General features: G+C 31.6%; 2 protein-coding genes across 4 annotated transcripts in view; one reads left to right on the forward strand and one right to left on the reverse strand.

The window, feature by feature from the left end:
- LOC116773883 (fibroblast growth factor receptor homolog 1-like) overlaps positions 1-9,298 on the forward strand; it is a 40,173-nt gene extending 30,875 nt beyond the window's left edge. For 2 of the 3 annotated variants that reach the window (XM_032666441.2, XM_032666442.2), the window contains exons 3-15: positions 917-1,073; positions 1,777-1,904; positions 2,430-2,729; positions 2,946-3,137; positions 4,128-4,342; positions 4,627-4,762; positions 4,963-5,216; positions 5,330-5,567; positions 5,815-6,004; positions 6,147-6,258; positions 6,503-6,696; positions 7,056-7,193; positions 7,363-9,298. In XM_032666441.2, the coding sequence (XP_032522332.2) occupies positions 917-1,073; positions 1,777-1,904; positions 2,430-2,729; positions 2,946-3,137; positions 4,128-4,342; positions 4,627-4,762; positions 4,963-5,216; positions 5,330-5,567; positions 5,815-6,004; positions 6,147-6,258; positions 6,503-6,696; positions 7,056-7,193; positions 7,363-7,567 (2,459 nt within the window). In that variant the 3' untranslated portion in view covers positions 7,568-9,298. Of the gene's footprint in view, positions 1-916; positions 1,074-1,776; positions 1,905-2,429; positions 2,730-2,945; positions 3,138-3,347; positions 3,551-4,127; positions 4,343-4,626; positions 4,763-4,962; positions 5,217-5,329; positions 5,568-5,814; positions 6,005-6,146; positions 6,259-6,502; positions 6,697-7,055; positions 7,194-7,362 lie in introns of all 3 variants that reach the window. The other variant, XM_032666443.2, reaches the window with a different exon arrangement.
- Positions 9,299-9,878: 580 nt separating this feature from the next.
- LOC116773965 (putative glutathione-specific gamma-glutamylcyclotransferase 2) lies at positions 9,879-20,327 on the reverse strand. The gene is made up of 3 exons (XM_032666563.2): positions 19,773-20,327; positions 18,565-18,600; positions 9,879-11,068 (listed from the first exon to the last, which is right to left on the reverse strand). Exons 1-3 carry the CDS (start codon positions 19,998-20,000, stop codon positions 10,556-10,558), a joined length of 777 nt encoding a protein of 258 aa, XP_032522454.2. The 5' UTR covers positions 20,001-20,327; the 3' UTR covers positions 9,879-10,555.
- Positions 20,328-21,533: the final 1,206 nt, after the last annotated feature.

The following is a 21,533-nucleotide window of genomic DNA, read 5'->3' on the forward strand; positions in this document are numbered from 1 at the left end:
TATACTTAATTATGATTTATAACGAAGTAAAAAGATTATTAAGTTATTTTCACGTTAATGTTTTAGTCATCTATAACTAATCATAGCCGTATTCGTTTCAAGTAATTTTAGGAGACCTAATCCTCCTAATCTTGTTATCACTGCAATTTGCAAAAAACAACCTGTAAACAGAACAATCATAAAACAGGTTCAAATTCTTTACAAATAATCCTCCGTAATTAGTTTCGCTAATCCCAAACAAGCAGAATTTAATAGGTGCCTGGCCAAAAATACCAAAGTTTTAACAACCAACGGTTATAATAAAAAATAAACTTAACTCTTACTCCACATGCATCACGTTTGACAACAGTTTTTTTTCGTTCCGTTCCGCGTTTTCGATTTGCACCGAGATTGCATTTATTTATTTTTTTCCCACCATTTTAAGCTATAACCATTTGTATTTCTTATATAAATGCTATTACAAATAGTGTCTCGTAAAAAATTTTGTACTCTATACACACTAAAGTTTCCTTATGGTACCGTAGACAATTATCCAAAATAAACCGAGTTATCCGTTACACCTTCTGTAGGTAATGGACTGCTATAAAATTTGCGTTAAAATAATATATTAAACCCGGCGTATGTTGCTCTCAGGTGTAGCGTCTGAAAAGTTATATTTTTAAATGGTGCCGTCATACGCTCAATTTGAAGAAATTGTTTTAGAATTCTCCTTATTACTTGCCTGTTATATCGTTTCCTTAATATTGAAAAACGAACACTATTTTTCCATATTATACATGGCGGAGTATAAAATAAGGTTTCATCATTATCTTTTATTTTTCGGAAAACTATAAAATTTAACCAATAAATAATTTCTAAATTAAAATAACTGGTTAACAAAAATAATATAATAATAGTAATTATATTTGTGTTTCAGATGATACATACACCGTAATACAAGCTGCAACAAATGAAAGGCTGCGTCTCATCTGTGGGCTGAAGCCACGAAGCCAGATGCCAGCTGTTAGGTGGTTCTTTGATGGAAAACCAGTGGACTACCAGCTGAGGCAAAGAGTAATGCAGCAGAAACAGTGGTTAGTAGGAAAAACACTTTAAAATTCTTTACACCAATGTGATAAGGACACAGTTTTTAAATTGCCACAAGTACGTAAGATCTATGGATATCATGATACAGTTTTTGGGTACAGTATACGGAGTAGCTTAGCAGACTACTCTACCTGGTATTCAGACTTTTATTCTATTCTTATAGAAAATTTGATCAAGATCATTTTTGCCTTTACCGTATCGATTATTGCACTGGCAATGTTTTTATATTATATATTCTTGTCGTCAGTATTTTATTATTTATTAGCGAGCGCATATTTGTATTATTCAAACACATTCTTTTGGTGTATATAAATTCTCCGAAGTTCTATCCAAAACGAAACGACTCGTATATTTAACGTCAAAATCAACGCTTAAATCAGACCTAGGAATCCCAAAACACGAGCAGTAAAGCCACAACTTAAATCAATATTTATCCATTCATCCCACTCTGAAATGTGATTTAATGCAATCGGAATAACTCGGTCTTATTTAAGACATTCGAATCACAATAAGTAATCAATCAATCCAGTATATTGACTTGCGGATTAAGGAATGGTATAATTTAAATAGCCCTCAGCCTTATCGGTTTAGCGAGATTTAAATATCTTGTCTTGATATATGTACTAAAAAGTGTGTATTTTTGTTGGAACGTTATGAAAAATAATACAATTAACATTTGATCAATACCAGGTTAAGAATAAAAGGGTTTCGCGCAAAAGACGCCGGTGTGTACACGTGCCAGAACGAAGAAGACAAAGGGAAGGAAATGAGTGTTGCCATCAAACACAAACCCGATCTTGGAACGGAAAATATTGACGGTATGTTTTACATTTGTACGATGTCATAGTCCACACATAGTTACAATATCCGCTTTATTCTAAGCCACTGTCTCCTTCATACACTCTGTGCTCAGTTGTTTTAATATTTAATCGGCGTCTTTATTGCCATCCAGATGTGTAAACACCGCTAATGCTTGGATTCCGATACGAGCTAAGCTTATTGCATCCAACCGTTGACATATTTTCAACTTAATTCTGTGTTCCAAATATGAATCACGATTTCCACTTCAGATGTAATTTTTTTTTAATGTATTTATAAACACGCCTTTATACTTTCCGCAAGCTATACCTTATTATTTACGTGTTTTATTATTCAAGTAGTCAGTCATATCAAACATAAAATCTTCGAGTAACATCTTTTTAAATTACATACGAATAATAAAAATGCAATTTAACAAGATAATGCAATTAAGATTTTGCAGCAATCGTAAATCATTATGATTTTATGAGTATTTAAGGACTGTTTTTGACGTTTCGCCATTATAATGCATGATTTAATTGCAGAATACCAGTCCGATGTTGACGTTTTACGACCTATGCCTGAAATATTGGCACAGCATTCAGCACCATTGGTTGATAATAATACAATCGAAGAGAATACAACAGATCCTAGGAACAAATACAAAGAGTACGATACCAAAGACGATGATCTCGACGATAGGAATGAAAGGGAACATTTGAATTACGGCCACGTTGATGACACCAAATCAAAATATGCACCGAAGTTTAAACATCCGTCCAAAATGTTCAACATGGAGATGAAACCAGCTGGCAGTTCAATAAGATTCAAATGCGCTGCTGAAGGTAATATTTCTTTTAATGCCGTTTTTTACCTTCACCGAACGACATATATAATTACTTTATAATCTTCACCTCACTAACAAAACTTATACGCACGACTGACCTTGTGTTATATTTAAGAATCAATTCTGTGAACACTATATTTAAAAACCAGACTAAACAAAAGGAGATAGCAATAAAACAACCGAAAGCATAACAACAAAACGTTAAACATTACAGGTAATCCAATGCCAAACATAACATGGTACAAAAATAGTGGAACGCCGATAGCCAGGAGCTACTTCAAACCGTCTTACGGTAAATGGTCCATGGCTTTAGATGAGCTCACAAAAGCTGATAATGGAAATTACACTTGCAAAGTTTGTAACGAACTGGGTTGCATTCAACACAAATACACACTCCACATACAAGGTGAGTTTATTCGAATGTTAAATATTGTGTAGGTTTCTAAATAGCACACAGGATGAAACTATCTCTGATAGCGAGAATTTAAATTGCTACACTAAATTATTCAACCTTGGAATTATATATAGTTCGTTTTTAACGAAAAATATCTTTATGTGCAACACAAAGAAGCAATATGCAAAATATTCTGAACTGATACAATTGGTATTGCTTTAGAACGCTATCCATCGAAGCCGTACATAAAAGAAGGGCATCCTGGAAACATAACAGTGCTTGTGAATGAGACAGTACAATTGACATGTCCACCGGTATCAGACCTAGAACCTTATCTGTACTGGATCAGACCAACGAACTATTCTGTGAAAGACACAGAGGTTGGACCTAGCGATGCCCCAGCGCCCATAGGCGACGTTATTGAGGTTAAATTTGATTTAGGTGACGGTTTTGGTTTTGGGAAATCGTTTTACACTGAAGAGAGCATAGCTCTAGGATAATTTAATATAACAGCTAATCTAGCTTCGATAATACAGGTTATGAAGAACTCAAACTTATCCACTGTGACAGCTTTCTGTCGATAGTTTGTGTTTTTCAATTTATCGTATATCGAAAAGCCATTATCATCGACTAAGGTTTCTTGTCTCATATACATATGGCACTATCTGACGTTTAATCGGTGGAGGCTCTATATTTGGTGGTGGTTACTGGTTTAACATATCGTATGTTCATGAATATTAGTAATAAGAAGACTCGTTCATAACTGGTTGCAGACAATTATCCTTAACATAATCTTGAAGTTGGTATTTTATCTTAATAGCTATGGCAGGAGTTATTTTCAAGCAAATTTTATGTTTTTCTTATCTAGACAAAATGCATTATATGTCTTTATCGTATAACATGATCCTTTACGTCCTCTTGAATACAAATCAGGATCTATTGAAAATAAACCTTTAGCTACATGAGCTGAAAATAGTTAACCAATCGAATATTTGTCCTTAGAGCGTCTATACGCCAAGCCGGTGTTAACTCAGGCCGCGGTGAACCAGACCAAGTTAGTTGGAGAGACCGCAAAATTCAGTTGCGAATACCTCAGTGATCTACACCCGCTTGTGTATTGGATGTATTTCACAAAACACGAATATATATATAATGAAACAACAACGGATTCTAGCAATGAGTCCATTGTGTATGATGATATTACGAAAATTGTTACGGTGAGGGTGTGACTAACGCATGGAAATATAGCTTCTGGATGTGCTTTGATATAATGCAAATGTTTTCGTTGTTAATAACGCTTCAGATAACAAAGTTAAGGAAACTCTTCATCATAGATCATTTATTACTAACCCTAACCAGATAAATATAATATATAATAGTTGGTAAACCAAGATTCCAAGAAAAAATATGCATGCATGGATTGTTGTGTACGTTTAAAATTTTATTTTCAATAAACATGGGTCACGGAATTTATAGTTTATTTTGGTAAAATATATTCTAGAGTGAGAATCCAGAGGACAAACCCGAACAATTAACTATATATAATGTGACCAAAGAGGACGAGGGTTGGTACGTCTGTGTAGCTCTCAATACACTTGGCAACACGACTGCTAAGGGGTACCTCACTGTTTTGGATTGTAAGTTCATAAAATCATTTAATATTTTAAGATATATAATACTATATAAGAATTTCGGTTAATTTCACTATGGAATCAATATGGCATAGGAATATTACATGTGATTGATAACAGCAACAGCAACAGCAACTATATAATATTAATTTAAACTTCTAAAATGTTCTAAATTAGAAATATAATAAACCTCTGTTTTTTGTCAGCTCTGCCCATCACAGAAGCGTTGGATCACGGCAAGCATACATTATTCATAAATATATTAACAGCGGTCCTTGGTGCTATGTTCTTTGTGGCGGCTATCATAGTAGTCATGATATTCAAGAAATTAAAACGTGAGAAAATCAAGAAGCAGTTGGCGATAGAAACAGCTCGAGCTGTCATAGTGACACATTGGACGAAGAAGGTAACAGTAGAGAAGCCGCAGATGAACGGAACGGAAAATACAGCTGAAGGACTGGTAAGGATTTTAATATCGTTGAGATTCTTACATCTAACTTATGTTTTAGACATAACTGGTTGATGACTAAAGAATCTAAATTGACCTAAAATCATTTTCTTTTATCAAACCAGTTAATGCCAGTGGTGAAAATCGAAAAACAGAAGCTATCACAAGTCCAGAGCCCCTGTGACTCCATGATGATGTCAGAATATGAACTGCCAATGGACATAGACTGGGAGGTGTCCAGGGACGCTCTTTGTATTGGAAAAGTTTTGGGGGAGGGAGAGTTCGGGAAAGTAGTGAAGGCAGAATGTCAAGGAATCGTGAAACCAGGTGTACAGTCAGTGGTTGCGGTTAAAATGTTGAAAGGCAAGTTATATGTTGATGCAAATTGATAAATTAACCCTTTCAGACGAATTGAAACAAATAAATTTAAATCCAATTTACATACACCTTTAAATCTTGTAAATGTACAATTTTAATTTAAATAAATCAAATCAAATTATTCTGCATTAGAACTGCGCATTTGAGACTTTATATACGTTAAAATAGAAAGTTATTGAATCTAAATTTGTTCTGCGGTGCATTTTTTCTTATCAAATAAATGATATTTTAGAAGGTCACACGGACGCGGAGATGATGGCATTAGTATCGGAGATGGAAATGATGAAGATGATCGGTAAACACGTGAACATTATCAACTTGCTAGGATGCTGTACACAGGATGGACCGCTCTACGTCATAGTGGAGTATGCACCAAATGGAAACCTAAGAGAGTTCCTGAGAAATCATAGACCTGGTAACAGGTAATTTACCAATAATTCCATCTAATCAATGGATTTGTCTATCTGAACTTCGTCCCTAAATGCCAATGTTTTCCACTTAAAATACTTTTGACATATTGAAGACATTGCGAAAAAAGTTGGTTATAAACATAACTTTTTGTAGGTATGAATCACCAAACGAAGACCTGAAGGAAAAGAAAACTTTAACTCAAAAAGATCTTGTATCGTTCTCATATCAAGTAGCGAGGGGCATGGAGTATTTGGCTTCTCGGAGAGTGAGTTTGATGAACTTATAATTCACACGTACATTAATTTTTATGAAGTATAGTCCTTAAAACTTTCTTTTTTGACATCAATAACAATATAACCAACCAATCACAGACCACGAAATTTCAAAAAAACCCTTGCAATATTTATTAATTTCTTTCTGTCTTGTGGTTATATTTTTTTGATCAAACATTGCGTATTCTTCGTTCTTACTAACCCTTTATTAATTTCAATCCAAAATTCGTCTTCCAGTGCATACACCGTGATCTGGCCGCTCGTAACGTGTTGGTATCAGATGATTGCGTACTGAAGATCGCGGATTTCGGTCTCGCTAAGGACGTGCAGTCCAACGACTACTATCGCAAGAAGACCGAGGGCAGACTCCCCGTACGATGGATGGCGCCAGAGAGCTTGTATCATAAAGTCTTCACAACGCAAACTGACGTGTGAGTTCATGTTTATACATGTAGGCTGTAGACTGTTTAATTTTTGATGACATTGGAATACGGTATTCCGGATGATGTGGGTTCGAGTCCTGATCGTGTATATGAATTTGACATTCTAAATTGTCTTTTTCAATTTAAGTATTATATTATTAATGGTGTAATGTTAAAAGCACCACTGATTATTTAATACAAAAGATCAACTCTTACGTCAAGTTTCTACCATGCATTTTGTGATTAAGGGTTTTATGATTTGACGAACATTATGAGTGTTTTTTTATGAAATCCAATTACGAATTAAGTTCCTATTTACAATTTCGTTTCTTCTTTAACAAACCTGACCAATATCACTTGACCTCCAGGTGGTCATTCGGTGTACTGCTGTGGGAGATCATGACACTTGGTGGTACCCCGTACCCGACTGTCCCGGGACAGTATATGTACCAACATCTCAGCGCCGGCCATCGGATGGAGAAGCCGCCCTGTTGCAGTCTTGAAATGTTAGTAATTATTTACACACAATATTGAACACAAAATGTAGAAAAAGACAGTATTCCGATGACAGTCTCGTTCATTATTGTTGTTCATTTGGCATTTTAAAAATTCCTTGGTGTGAGGCCATACGTAACTGGCATGATAAAAACCTTAAATATTCTATTTATTTTCCAGTTACATGTTAATGCGAGAGTGTTGGTCCTTCTCCCCCGGCGACCGGCCTTCGTTTACAGAACTGGTTGAGGATTTGGACAAAATACTCACAGTAACGGCCAACCAGGAGTATTTAGATCTCGGTCTGCCGCAACTGGATACGCCCCCGTCCAGCTACGACGGCTCCGGCGACGAGAGTGACAGCGAGTTCCCTTTCATTAAATAAAATTGATTTTGGAACGAAATTTCAATGGAACAATTTTGAAATTTTCGTTACTCGAATTCGAATTGAAATTTAATTCTGATGACGAGAATTACAATTTGTTTTTATATTTGGAATTTGGAATGATATTGAAACGGAATCATTTCGAAATTGGAAGTGTTCAAGTACGTGCCGACTGGGAATATCGAAGATGAAAGTGAGGACCCATTCACTTTTATTATAAAATTTCGAATTTGGAACGTGATTAAAATGAAACAGTTTGAAATTAGAATTGTACAAATATGAACATTGATGTGTACAAATATTTAGACAGTGACTGTGCCTTAATTAAATTGTGTTGAATTTTCTAAATTCAAATTTTGTTTGTATAAAACTATTCGAATATAATTTTGTACATAGTTGTATTATATCTATCACAGAGTGTTTTTTTTTAACAAATATGATGAGACAACTTCTAAAAACTGGAATATGAATTTCTCTTCCGCGGTCTAGACAAGTGGCAATAATTACAGATATTGATTTATGATATTTGTAAACATTGAGGAAGGTTTAATACGAAGAGAAAATATTTTTTATAACGAACTATTTATCCACTAATTTAACGAAGACAGTATTGATTCAAGACTCATTAATGGGATTAGCATTTTCTATATACTTAGGTAACAAATATCATCATTTTTTCCCACCTTATATATTTAGATGAATTAATGTATGGACTTTTTTTTATTAATATAGGACTTAAATGGGTGAAAAACATCCGTTAAACAATTTTTTATTTATTACAGCGTGTGCTAGACACGATTGTATGAAACTTAGTGTGTAAATATCTTTATACGATGTGACATTTTATTCTTTAGTTTCTTTTTTATATATGTTATGTTGGTACTACACTTAAACGCAAGTTTAGGAACTCGGTATGATTATATCATTGATTTAATTAATTTTAAAGAAATTAATGAGTCGCTTTTTTAATAAGTACTAAAAAAGCATTATACGAATTGTTCAATTTTCATAATATGTATTTATATATCATTTTATTTATAATTTTTTAGTTAAATTATTTAATTTATTTCTTTTTTTTTTACCAAAAATGCAATTTGTGACGCATGATGTACATACGTATTGTAGTACCAAAGTTTTATTATGTATTAGTAAAAAGTATTATTGCATGTAATTCGTTATTTTTAAGCATGTCGTTGTCGATGTCGTTTATAGAATTGAGTGCCTTATTTCAAGAAATTCAACAAAAAATAATAATATTTGACAATAGAATTGTGGTTAAATTTCATAGATGAAACAATTTTGTGCCGATTAAATAGTGAAAAAAAATTGTCTAGTCCTAGTAGAGATCCACTTTTTTATAATTTTTGGCATTTCGATATTTTACAGTACTTAAATAGATATAAGAATGATTGTAAATATTTTGTGTAATGCATGATGATTTAAATCGAACGTAACATTTTATTATTATCTTTCTGTATTGTTTATTTGTTAGGCGGATTTCACTTCACACTAAAATTATAAGTGTGATGATGGAGCATAGTTTATTTAGGCCTAGTGCAATAATGGCGACGTGAGAGGATCTAGTTTGTAAATAAATCCATGTCTGGGACAAAATATTGATTTTATTTGCTACGCTATTGTTTCTTGTTTGTATATTTGATGACTTGTATGCATTATGTATTAATGTTGTATGATCCGATGTGGTGAATAAAATATTACGGATACAAATAATATTTTCTTTGATTTGCCTTCTTGGCACAGACTTTATTAAGAATCTTAACAATTATAATATAAGCGCCATCTATCTTACGCTTCTCGTAATCGAGTCATGCTACTATGGTCTATTTTTACGTGTTGAGGTTGCATAAGAGATGGCGCTGTACTTGACACAATTATTTTTATTCTGTATTAGTTTTATCGTCAGTAGTTTTAACCCATAGCGTAAAATACCGTTAATTATATAGTAGATACTGTTTAAAATTAAAAAAAATATATCAAATATCTAACTGAATAAATTCACACTAGTAATGTGAAATCGTGATTGGTTTGCGATTTCTGTTTTAAACAATCGATTGTTTCTTTTTTTCTGTAATTTAACCGTTTAATTTAACCTTATTTAGATGAAAACTTTTTGAAAGTGTACTTCAAAATATATAAATAGTTTTGACAATTGCGAATACATTTTTTCACAATTTTGTGTTAAATTACACCTAAGAATAGATCAACAAAATATTTTATATATTTTAAGTGAAAAATATTAATCTTCAAATTGTGTGACATTTCATACCGATAATAAAAAAAAAAACACTAATTTATTGTTGTATTAATTTCTTTATTTAATATTACTGTTTATTTAATACGAATATCACTTAAAAAATCATTCTATACAAATTCTTTATTAATATGTATTTATTTTCAAATTATCGTCAAATAATAAATAAATCAACTTAATCCTAGTCATACATGGTCCATAATACTTTAAATATTTTTGGTCATAATATGTTATTACGAAGATTTTTTTTTTACATTTACATGAAAATTAAAATTACATATTAATATAACCAAACATTAAAAACGCCAGCGTTTAAAATGTTTAATTAATCTATACAACTTTAATATTGTTTTATTATTATTTTTGTTTATTTCTCTGCGATGAATTCATCAAGTCAAATCGAATCGATTATTAATCGATACCGATTCGATTGACGATTTGTTACACTAAAGTAGCGTTCAAAAAAATAAAAAATTAAACTATGGGATGTTTAAGTGAATGCATCCGTTGTATTGTTATTTGTTATCAGTTTCTATCATAACAGGTAAGTTTTTTTTTAACCTATATGAGGAACAATGGTTATAGACATTACATTTTTTATACAATATTACATGAGCGTTATCACAATCACTGAACACGCGACTCGTGTAGAACTTTTGATTATTAAAGCTTTATATAACACAATAACGATTCGTCATCCAGGTGAGCGGCTCACATCACATGTTGACACAACGTAATTTCTTATCTGGTATCCGCGACGCGAATTGGAAGCTTGGAGCTTTCACTTCCGGTTTTACGTCGTCCTTCTTTTCATCACCCATCAACGACCTCAAGCAGATTTTCATATCCGCAGCAAACTTCCATACTAACCTCTCCAAAGAGAAAAGATGTTCGTCCAAAGCTTCAGGGACCTCCATTCTCATGAAATCAGCTAACCTGAGGAGATATTCTACGTTCGAGCCTGAAGAGCCGTGGCATTCGAGGATCTGTTTGGCGATATCTGGTAAGGGAGCCGAACCCAGCCAATGCTTGTTCTCTGGAACAGCTATGTAAAGGAGGGCGGTTTTTGTATCAGTGCTTGACGAGCTAGAAGGTAGACTTATTGATCTGGAATGGAAGTTCACTGAGTAAACTCTGTAACCGCCGAGTTTGCACTCTCTCGTCGATAAATATGGAAGCGCTGCTTTGTCATCCGGAGATATTAGGAAGGCTTTTCCCCACGTGATTCCCTGCGAAGGAAATAAATAATAATAAAAGATTTGTTTGGCTATCAAAACAATGAAATTTTCAAGGTTTTTTTCCAAAAATCTGTTACAATGATTTCGTTTCTCAGTCCAATAAATATTTTTTAATATTATTTTCAACCGTTTCGTAAATTTTGATCGAAGATTGCAACGTACTTGAGAAATGTAAAGTGACGAAATTACTACAGCCGTTGGCACGTTTACTTCGTGGAAGAGAAGAAAAAAATAACAAAGAATTTGACGGTAGTTAAAATTTCCCTTATTTTTGTATATAAATGTTTCTCAGTAGATTTCTTAGTGGAGTTGTTAAGTAAGAGATAAGACGGTCAAGTTGTAGGGTGTTTATTAACGCTCTTAGAAGCGTGGGCGTTCAATGTCAATGCTTCATACATAGCTTGACACACATTCTTACACGTGTATGTAAATTATCAACATAATTCTATTTACATATAGATATAGTATTGATAAACGTCACTAGAAAAGTAGTATAACTAAGATCTGGACTGCTTTAGTAATAATAATATAAGAATTATTGCTTATAACTGAAAGTATTTCCTGTTAATTTGGTATTTTAAGCGGGAAATGTATGAAAATCCATAAATAATCGCTTGACCTCATCCGGTTCGAAGCAGATATTTCACTTTGGAACAACGATAACAGTATATAAAAATAAAACTCTCCACTTATCTGTAATGTAAATTTGTCTTGTCAATACGTGATACTAGATTTAAATAATGTTTCTTATTGGGATTTAATAATAAATATATGAGAGAGTTATTATAAAGGAATAACGCAGCATTGCCTTGTTTATCCAACTATGGTCTCTTCAAAAATATGTACTTTAATATGATAATATTATTCGATCTGTTTTCGAGTAATTTTTAATTTTCTGCGTTAATTTAATTGATGTTTAAGCACGCTTTGTTGGCATGCCCCGGTTATCATGCGCGATTTCCCTTCAAGTCAGGCCAGAGGTCCGTTCGGGGCAAGCAATTGTATCTTGACCAAGAAAATTAAATAACCCCAATAACACCAAATGTGTGTCAATTTGAAATAATATCCGTAAAAGCGGTTCAGTAGTGAATTTATTTCCGTACGATAAATGTGTTTGATAAATTTATTTGTTCTCGATAACTCTGTTTTAATCTATTGTTGGATTTCAAACATTATTAATCATAAAAGTAGTATTAGTTAAGTTAACTATAAGATTCATTTTTATTTGAATCAAGAGTTTTCTAAGCTGATAACAATAGTGTATGTCAAGGGATTTGATGTTAAGCATAGCTAGTGAAAGGTAATTTGTAGCTGAATGCATGAAACATTTTCTATTGTTACAATTTTTAAACAATAGAAAATAACATTGTAATAATGTATAGTTATATATAACATTTTATTAAATAACTAACTAATACGAATCAATAACCAAGATGTCTTCGACCTTCAAGTGACATGTGCAGTTTGAGCCATCAATGTTATATACTAGTTTTAGCCCGAGACCTCGTCGGACATCGGAATGAGCTCAGAGAAATAGATATAGTTCTCAACCGGCAGCTAGATCTATACATCTATGACGTCATAGACAATACATCTGTTAAGCCCTGACCCTGAAGGAATTGCACGGGATTCCGACAAAAATTATTTTCTAAGCGTTATTCTTACGTCTAAGCTAAAGTTACTGTAGTTTTATCAAATTCTGTTAAGTAGTTTTTTCGCGAAAGCTCAACGAACATCCACAAATAGATATTATATAATGATGACATATACGGAGTAAATTTTTTATTGTTAAATGTAATCATCTGTAGAGATTTTCAGTAATTTTATTTTATTTTTGTAGTCAATCGGCCTTGTTCTTACGCAGAAAACTTAATTAATTACTGAATTAATAATGCATGTGATAAAACTTTCACGAATACCCATTTACATAAATAAAAACTATTTTTTTCGGATTACTAGTCGTTTCTTATTATTTTAGAACTACATACTACCGACGTTTCGGTGCTTTGCGCCAACCGCGATCACGGGCAGATGAGATGGATATGTAAGATTTAGTCACAGTATTTATTAGAATTATCGCTCGGAGTCGTCTACATTAATGCATCTTGAGTTTAATATGTGATTGTAATACATTTGGCAAAAAGAGGAGACAAATAACTTGATTGGGAAAACTATTAAGGTTGCGCGGACTTATTATTATAATTCTTAATAAGCAATACGACGAATAAATTTCATAACTTATATATCTGATTTTAATTCCTCTGGACTCTGATCAAATGAATTTACAAAGTTTTGCTCTCACTATAAGATAATTATATTTTTTTTTAATATTATTTTCGTTAAAACAGAAGTCATGATAAGTTATTCTGCAAGTGATCAAAATGACGTCACAAGTTTTATCATTTACGTCTTTGACCTGAATGTTATTTTTTTTTATTTTCGTGTGTTTATGAACAGATTATAGGTAACATTTTTATTTTCCTGTGAAACTTATTTTAAAAATATTTTAGATTTTCAAATACGCGCAGTATAAGATGGAACGATGCCCAATCTATATTAAGATATATTTTTTACGAGTTTTTCACATCATTGACACACATTGGTTCTTAGAATATATTAAATTGTGTCGTTATACGAAAGCATTTGTTTATGTTACAGTTTGAGATAATGGTTTATAGGTATAAAAAGATTTTTGATTTATTTTAAAGAAAAACAAAAAAGAAACAGAGAATAAATTAAATTAAATTAGAGAATAAATTAACATACTTGAACAAATATATCTTTATATGTATATATTGTTTTTAATTTCTGTTCAACAAAACACTGACGTCTTCTTAACATGTGTCTGAACTGTTATCAAAGTCTCATTAAAGGGGGTTAATTATTTCATCAAAACAAACAAACGGTTCCGCCCACACGTGATTATTTTATTTCGGATGTTTACACTCGCCCTGACCCTGTTCACAAAAACAGCGCACGCGTTATAGTCATTTTATAGTGACAATCAGTACACACACCTTAAAATACACTACAATACACACCGTATAATACACTACAATACACACCTTATAATAAGGTGCATCCAAATAGATGAGATTTTCTAAGAAAAAGTATTAATAACTTTGTCATTAAAATGGTGACTTAAGAGGTATAAATTTTTGTGTGTCAGCATTCGTACTAGGGACAACTGAAGAGCAGCTACCAACTGAGCTGAGCAAGAGCATGCACTCTTAGCTGCAATCCTAAAGTGATAATTTTAACTTTTGTACTCCTTAATATTATTTTTGGTGATGGTTTCAAGAGTGAATAAAAAATCTTTATTATATTATTATTCTTACATGATATGACAATATAGATTTAAAAGGTTTTATAAATCTGGACTTTACCTATACATTTCTCTATTTAACGATAACAAAGCGACCAAGTAAATACCTCCACCTGATATAAATCGTGATGACGTCAAATAATACGTAAACACCTCCGTTTATTCTTTATTATTATTGTTATTAAACATTTCACGAGGAAGATCGAATAAAGATTTTTTTTATTACTGAATTATGATAATTTATTTTAAGTGTGTGATATATTTTTATCAATAACTTAGGAGATATTACTACTCGTATATATTGCATTGCTAGAGAATAACCGTTTAGTAAATTTAATATATATATAATATTAATAACAGTCTGGATCAAGAAAAGAGAATTTTCAAAAGCATACTAGTGCTTAAAGTTGTTAATTGTATAAAGACAATCAATCAGTTTTAAAATTTGATAAAACAGTAAAAAAAAACATTAAACATGAAAGATTCATTTGGACATAAAGAATTTTACCATACAAGGACTATCTAGAAAAATATGTTTTGTCTATGTGTGGTCTTATCATGACAAAAAAGTATTATGTAGTTTACAAGACAGTAATTCGATTACATATTTAGGCTTTGCATCAAAGCTAATATATTAGTAGTCTTAATAAGATCATATTGGCACAAAGAAATGGCTTGCAATAAATTAATTCTTCATTCACAAGTACATACTTATAATATTACTTATATTAAATTTCTGGAGAATAGGAGAACAAGACTTTAGACTAGAGATGATACCAGGGTTATAGTAATGAACCGAGTCCTAAGCTAGAGATATCAGTGCAGATGTTTTATAATATACAACGGAAGATATATTTTACAAATAAAAGAGTAGAAAGAGTACTACGCTTCCTTGCTTAATCATGCTTAATCATCAAAGCAAACAGCAAAGAAAATTTAACCAAGGGGTGCGTTCGCAAGCAATGCACGCTTGAATAAGGGACACGTCAAAGGTGTGACGCTATGCAACGTGTTTGTGAACTATCTGTTTATAGTTAGCCTCAAGCCATTATTATCGTTTAAAAAATATGGAAATAGCATCGAAATAAAGATTTTATTCTCTTAGGCACGATTTAATTTAATTATATGTTGTCTCTCGAGTTATTTTATCTGTATTTACGGAAGTAAAGATACGTTGCGTTTCATTTCTTAGTTCGTTCAATGAACTTATTGGTACACTTTTATATTCCTCTAGAAAATATACGCTTTAAAAACAATGTCATAGAGCCTTTAAACCCACGTTCCTTGTCTTGTATATTTCAGTAACTTCTAAAGACTAAAATAGAGACATAAAAAAGCTCTTAGAAGCAACACAAAGATCCGTAACGAACAATTGATTGTGTAACCTAATGACTGCTTTATAGTGCTTTAAAGAAAACAGATTTTCAGTAAATTTAAAACTGTTTATATATGTTGCTTAGCACGATTTTATATCGTGTCTCATTTCTCATTCAATGATCTACTTTTTGCAAAGATTTATTTAAGGAGAACTGTTATTTTTACGTACAAATTCAACGAAGTAAACTTGGGATAATAACAATGAACGCGAAAGTCGGTGTCGTTTGTGTCTTGTCTAATCGATACAGGTCTCTGGGCTATTGACCAGTCGCACATAGGCGGATCATTCACACAAATAATAACAGTTCAATCAGTTTGAAGACAATACTCAACAACTATTGTTATAAATGATATCATAAGCTAGGAACTGTTTTGAAACAATCATAGTGTTATGGGAACAAAGACCACACTTAGTCTTTATAAGCACACGTAATGAAATATCGATCGGAACTTATCAAATATTTAAATACACCACGCATTAAAAATCACGACGGAATTATCGTAATGTATGTAAATAATAACATTATCAGCGAAGCTCTGTGAATGTTTATTTGGTGATATTTTTATTTGCAGAGGGATTTGATATTAAACTTATTTTTTATGATCAATTTGTATCAAGTGGACTGTGAAGTACTCAATGCTGTTTGTTTGAATGCTTTGTTTTGTGATAACGTAGTTTTGTTTTGTGATAGCGATTAAATGTATGTATTATATTTAATATTATATATAGATTTTAATAGGAATATCAAAGAAACTAAATAAAACATAGTTATATAATGATAACTTGTTCTCTAACATTTTCAATAGATTACAGTCTAAACCATATCTTATAGAATCAAATCTATTCTTAGACATAGATTTACCTCCTCTATAATTGTTGAGATCAAAGATTTAAAATATAAGATCTAATTGGTACAAAATTATTAACGGGTATAGGTTATAAAGAAATGGATTGCCTCAATGCTATGAAAAAAAAGATGTTACTAATGTGACATATTTAAATGATTTTAACTTTTATAAATTTAGGTTTAAAGAATAGATTTAGGTTTGCAGTAAAATTTTGGAAAACATGTTCTTTTGAACGAATAAAAAGCTCTGCAAATTTTGTAACGCAAATGCATCAAATCTCAATAGATTTTATGTTCAAGATACCTTTTTATGAAACGAATACTGAACTGTCGTCATTTTCATCTCGTTAATTATAATTACATATATAACATTAATTAATACAACCATTAAAAACAATAATGTGTTTTACGATCGTTTTAATTGTTCGTAATCCGGCATGTGTTACATTAATAACCTCTTTAACGACTATCACGCTTTTTTGGTAAAAAAAAAAATTGCAAAAAAATTATCTCTGAGAAAGAACTTTCTTGAATTATTTTCCTTTTTTTCTCACTTTTATTTATACGACTCTATATAGTGCACAGTGCGCTCAGTACAGACATGTTAACAAATACAATTTCAAATGGTCAAATAGCCGGATGCAATTGTTATCGGTTATCGCGATCTTTCATTTGTTAGTCCTGCGAAGAAAATGTATTTAACGACCTCTACGTATATGTGTTTCAAGAATTTAATATTGTTATATCAAAAATACTGTTGATTATTTTAATTTCAATATTATTAATTACATATAAATACTTTGTTTTTTATTTTCTTTAAGAATGTCTATATAAACTTTTTGCATATAATATGTTTATTAATAGTAAAAACTCGGCAAACCGTGAACGCAGTTATAGGAAAACCGTGGGCACAAAACTATATTATCGACCTAACACGTGTGTTATTTTATTTGAATAATAAAAATTTCCTCTCTTTATAATATTTGAGGCTTACTTGAAATTTATTTTGCAAAGAATTGACCGAATCAGTTGTGATTCAGTCCTGATAAAACCTTATTAGTTGTCGATTTCCTCGTCTAATATTAACTAGGGATTAACAAAATATATAGCAATTATTATGAGATATAAGGAGCGCTAATTATTACGAGTGAAGGAGAGAGCGAGAGAGAGAGAGAGTGTGAAATGAGAGGAATATAATCCACGTCATTACAGTTGGACTGATTATTATAGATGAAAAAAAAATTAAAAAAGTAAGTAGTAACAGTAACATGTAGTTGCAAACTTCCTGTTAGGAAGTCATTTCAAAACACTACACGAATTTAAAAAAACTTTCACTAAATATTCTGTTTCTAAAGTCAATTGTTTTGTATCGTATTCAGTTAAGTGTCCTTAGTAGGAGTTATCAAACTAAAAACGCATAGTTTTAAATATTTTCATTAATAAATCTTAGTATATATCGAAGTAAGTACACGTAAGTGAGTAGTGAGTACAGCGTAAGTAATAAGTACAGCGCTTTTAAAGCGCTTCATAAACTATACATACAGAATAAAATTGTATTTTAAAATACGCCGTATTTAAGAATTTGACTTCGTTATCAACGTTTGTATTCGGAGCTCTTTAAGAGAATTTAAAATAATATTTAAATTATTAATTACACTAACATACATATATTTTTTATGTTTATCTCGTCCCATTGCTCATTTGAGTGATAGTTAACAAAGGCTTATGACACGTTTGTTAAAACTGTTTAATAATTTCGTAATTATTTTCAATATATATAGAATGAAATAAAACCTTTTTAATACAAAAGGTATTAAATTATAACAATATATAACTCTATTGTAATGTTATTTACGCTCCGGTACTTTCCATTATATATTTTATTATCCATTGTTAATGTTAATATTTTGTTATATTTTTATGAGTGTATGTCATACCTCTTTATCTTCAACAAGAGTTGCAACTCTCCCCGGCTGTAACAAAGAATTTTCTGTTCTAATTATAAATTAAAAAACAAGACTTATTGTTTGTTAACAAGAATAATTATATTAAATTATATAAACGAGTACATTGATCATACAATTTACACTACAATTATATCATTATAAAAAACTAGCCAAAATAGGTTTGAAATTTTTAAATAAGCTCGAATATACAATTTGTTGTTGTCAAGTTTAATAAATAATGTTTTAATAATTGCAACATTTTACAAGCAGTCTGATTTGTTTTATTGTGACTGTTGCTTTTCAAGAAAAAAAAAAAATTGTATTAAAAAAAACTAAGTATTCTTTTTTTAAATATATTAGTCATAATTATCTTCTTGTAGAAGCAAATTTATTCATCTGTTACATATGGAGGATGATGTAACCGGGTTTTTGATGAAAATAACTGCCTTTGATGAAAAATGATATTAAAAATTATAAAATTACACATATGTAATTAATAATAGATAATGAATTGACATCACCTTGACATGCAGATTATAAATACAAATATTTTGGCTCAGAACATTTTTTATGATAAGTTAGTTTTCCAAACATTGATATTAATGTTTAACATAATATTGAAATTACATTTGTAAATAATATCAAAGTAATTGGAATGATTTTAACTCGACCTTATGAAATTCTAAATCATATCGAAGTTGAATAACCAATTTTTTTTTAACCATTTTTTATATATTTTGTCAAGATATTGACAATGTATATATTAGGAATATTGGTAATGCTTAAATGAAACTTATATTTTTCGGATTGCTAGGCATATTTCATTATTTTAAAAACTACATACTCTATAAAATAATAAAATACGCGTAGTTATCCGAAAAATATTAGTTTCATTTGAATGAATGCTCGCGGAAGTCTTAGATCTCATTATATTGGTAATATTAATAAAATAATAATTTAATTACCAAATTAATTTTTCTTTAAAAAATATTCATTGAATCTTTATATTCCGCAAGGTGAAAGTCGTGTCACATGTTGCATCAGCATTGGTTGAGATGGCTTTAAAATAAATGTGTTTTATTATCGTATTATTTCATTAATAACTAAATGAAATAATACAGAGGAATTTACTGTGTCAAAAAAGCGACGTTTAGTCAGAAATATTATTAAGTTATTACTAATAATACAATCATAATAACCTTGGCATCAGTGCCGCGATGTGTAGTGTTTCCTTGCCAAAATCTTCTAGAAAATCCTGTTATATATCCGATAACTGACTGTTGGTAGCCAAAGCCAGGATTCCAGCACAAAGATCCATAACCGAAAATCCAGATGGGTTCTTTTCTCACCATTTCTTCAACCTTTTGTTCGACTGCTTTACTCATCTTGGATTCGGTGCAATCAGTTTCTGCTTCTTTATTTTCCATTTCCAATTATTTTATAGCGCAAACCTTTCCGAGTATCGGGTTTGAAATTTTCCGAATTATAAAGACAAATTCAGAGAAAGCAAAAGGAAAACACCACGGGCTAGAATTTATTACTATTATTAACTCACTTTGTCATTTTATTTACGTATGTTTCATTGTGGGTATATTCATTACTTGAATTAACTTATTCTAAGAAAACAATTTCCAACTCAATATTATAGGTTCCATCGCTAATAGTTAACTTTAAATGTCATTAGACATCCTACGACCAACACGCGAGAATACCGATTACCGACTGTAGTTTTCAACAGTCAACTGTCAAGTGTCAACAACTCTCAATTTGCGCCAATTCAATGTTACCTATACTTGTTTCATGTTTGCAATTTATTAGGATTTCCGTACTCAGCTTTGACGCTCCGATAAACAAACAAAACATTAGTTATATGAAAATAGTAATAATAAAAGAATATTTTGTTATATTCTTATTTAGAAAAAAATATTGTCATGTCTAATTTTAATTATCTATTTTGTGGGTTTATATTTAAATAATAATTGAATAGTTTCTGATAATCTTCTCATCTGACGATAAATAGAGAAATAGTCTTTAATGGTAAGTTCACTATACAGCTCAATAACTTATTTACTCTTTCCTCGAAGACTTAAAATTTTAAGTACACAAACCCATCCAACCTATTTTATAAATCCTCTGTTGTACGCTTGAGAAAAGAGGAAGTGTATCGCTTCGTTCATATAAGAGTAAAATCTACACCAACACAATGGAAGCTAGCCTTACGTCTGGTTGTCCCTTGATAAAAAGGAGATTTAGAACCTAATTATATCATACAATTCTTGTACGCACTTTCAAGACTTTTTGTGTTCAAGACTGATTAATTAGATTTAACCAAATCGTTGTTACCGATAAGCCTTATTGCAGGACATTCGGCAGCACTTTCCTGAATGTGATGGCAGTACTAGTAATCCCCAATAGATAAGAGGCGTCATAAAGACGTCCTCTTGGACTCTGACGACAAAACTCCAACGACGACACCACAGCCATGATAGCCCTCATAGCAAACCCTAACAACAGACACTTCGCCGGCGTAGACGAGGTCCCAATTCACGTACGACACTCCGTCTTTCTGCCGTTGGAGCGCTTCATGCAGTCCCATCCCCGAATTCCTCCCCGCCCCTCCTTCCGACGACAACCTAAAAAAGAGGTTCGGCTTTTTAGAGAATCCCTTGGGACGGGCGTACCTCCAGGGGCCCGTTAAGCACGTATTTAACGAATCGGTGCCGTCGAACAACAGACCCTTCCCAGCTGTCAAAGCCAGTAACTACAACTATCAGCTACAGACAAGTCGAAATTTAAAAGTTGAGAAAATTAAAAGTAGAGACGGATAAAAAGTTAAAAAGTATATAGGATAAAAGTTAAGTACTTCTGTATCTTGGTAAGGTCACCAAGTTTCCTTGGACGGATAATTGAGTGCTCTGATGATCTGCCCGAGGTTAGGGTTCGAAGTCATCGCAATATTC

The sequence above is a fragment of the Danaus plexippus genome, chromosome 20 (assembly GCF_018135715.1).
Source record: "Danaus plexippus chromosome 20, MEX_DaPlex, whole genome shotgun sequence".
Lineage (NCBI taxonomy): Eukaryota > Metazoa > Arthropoda > Insecta > Lepidoptera > Nymphalidae > Danaus > Danaus plexippus.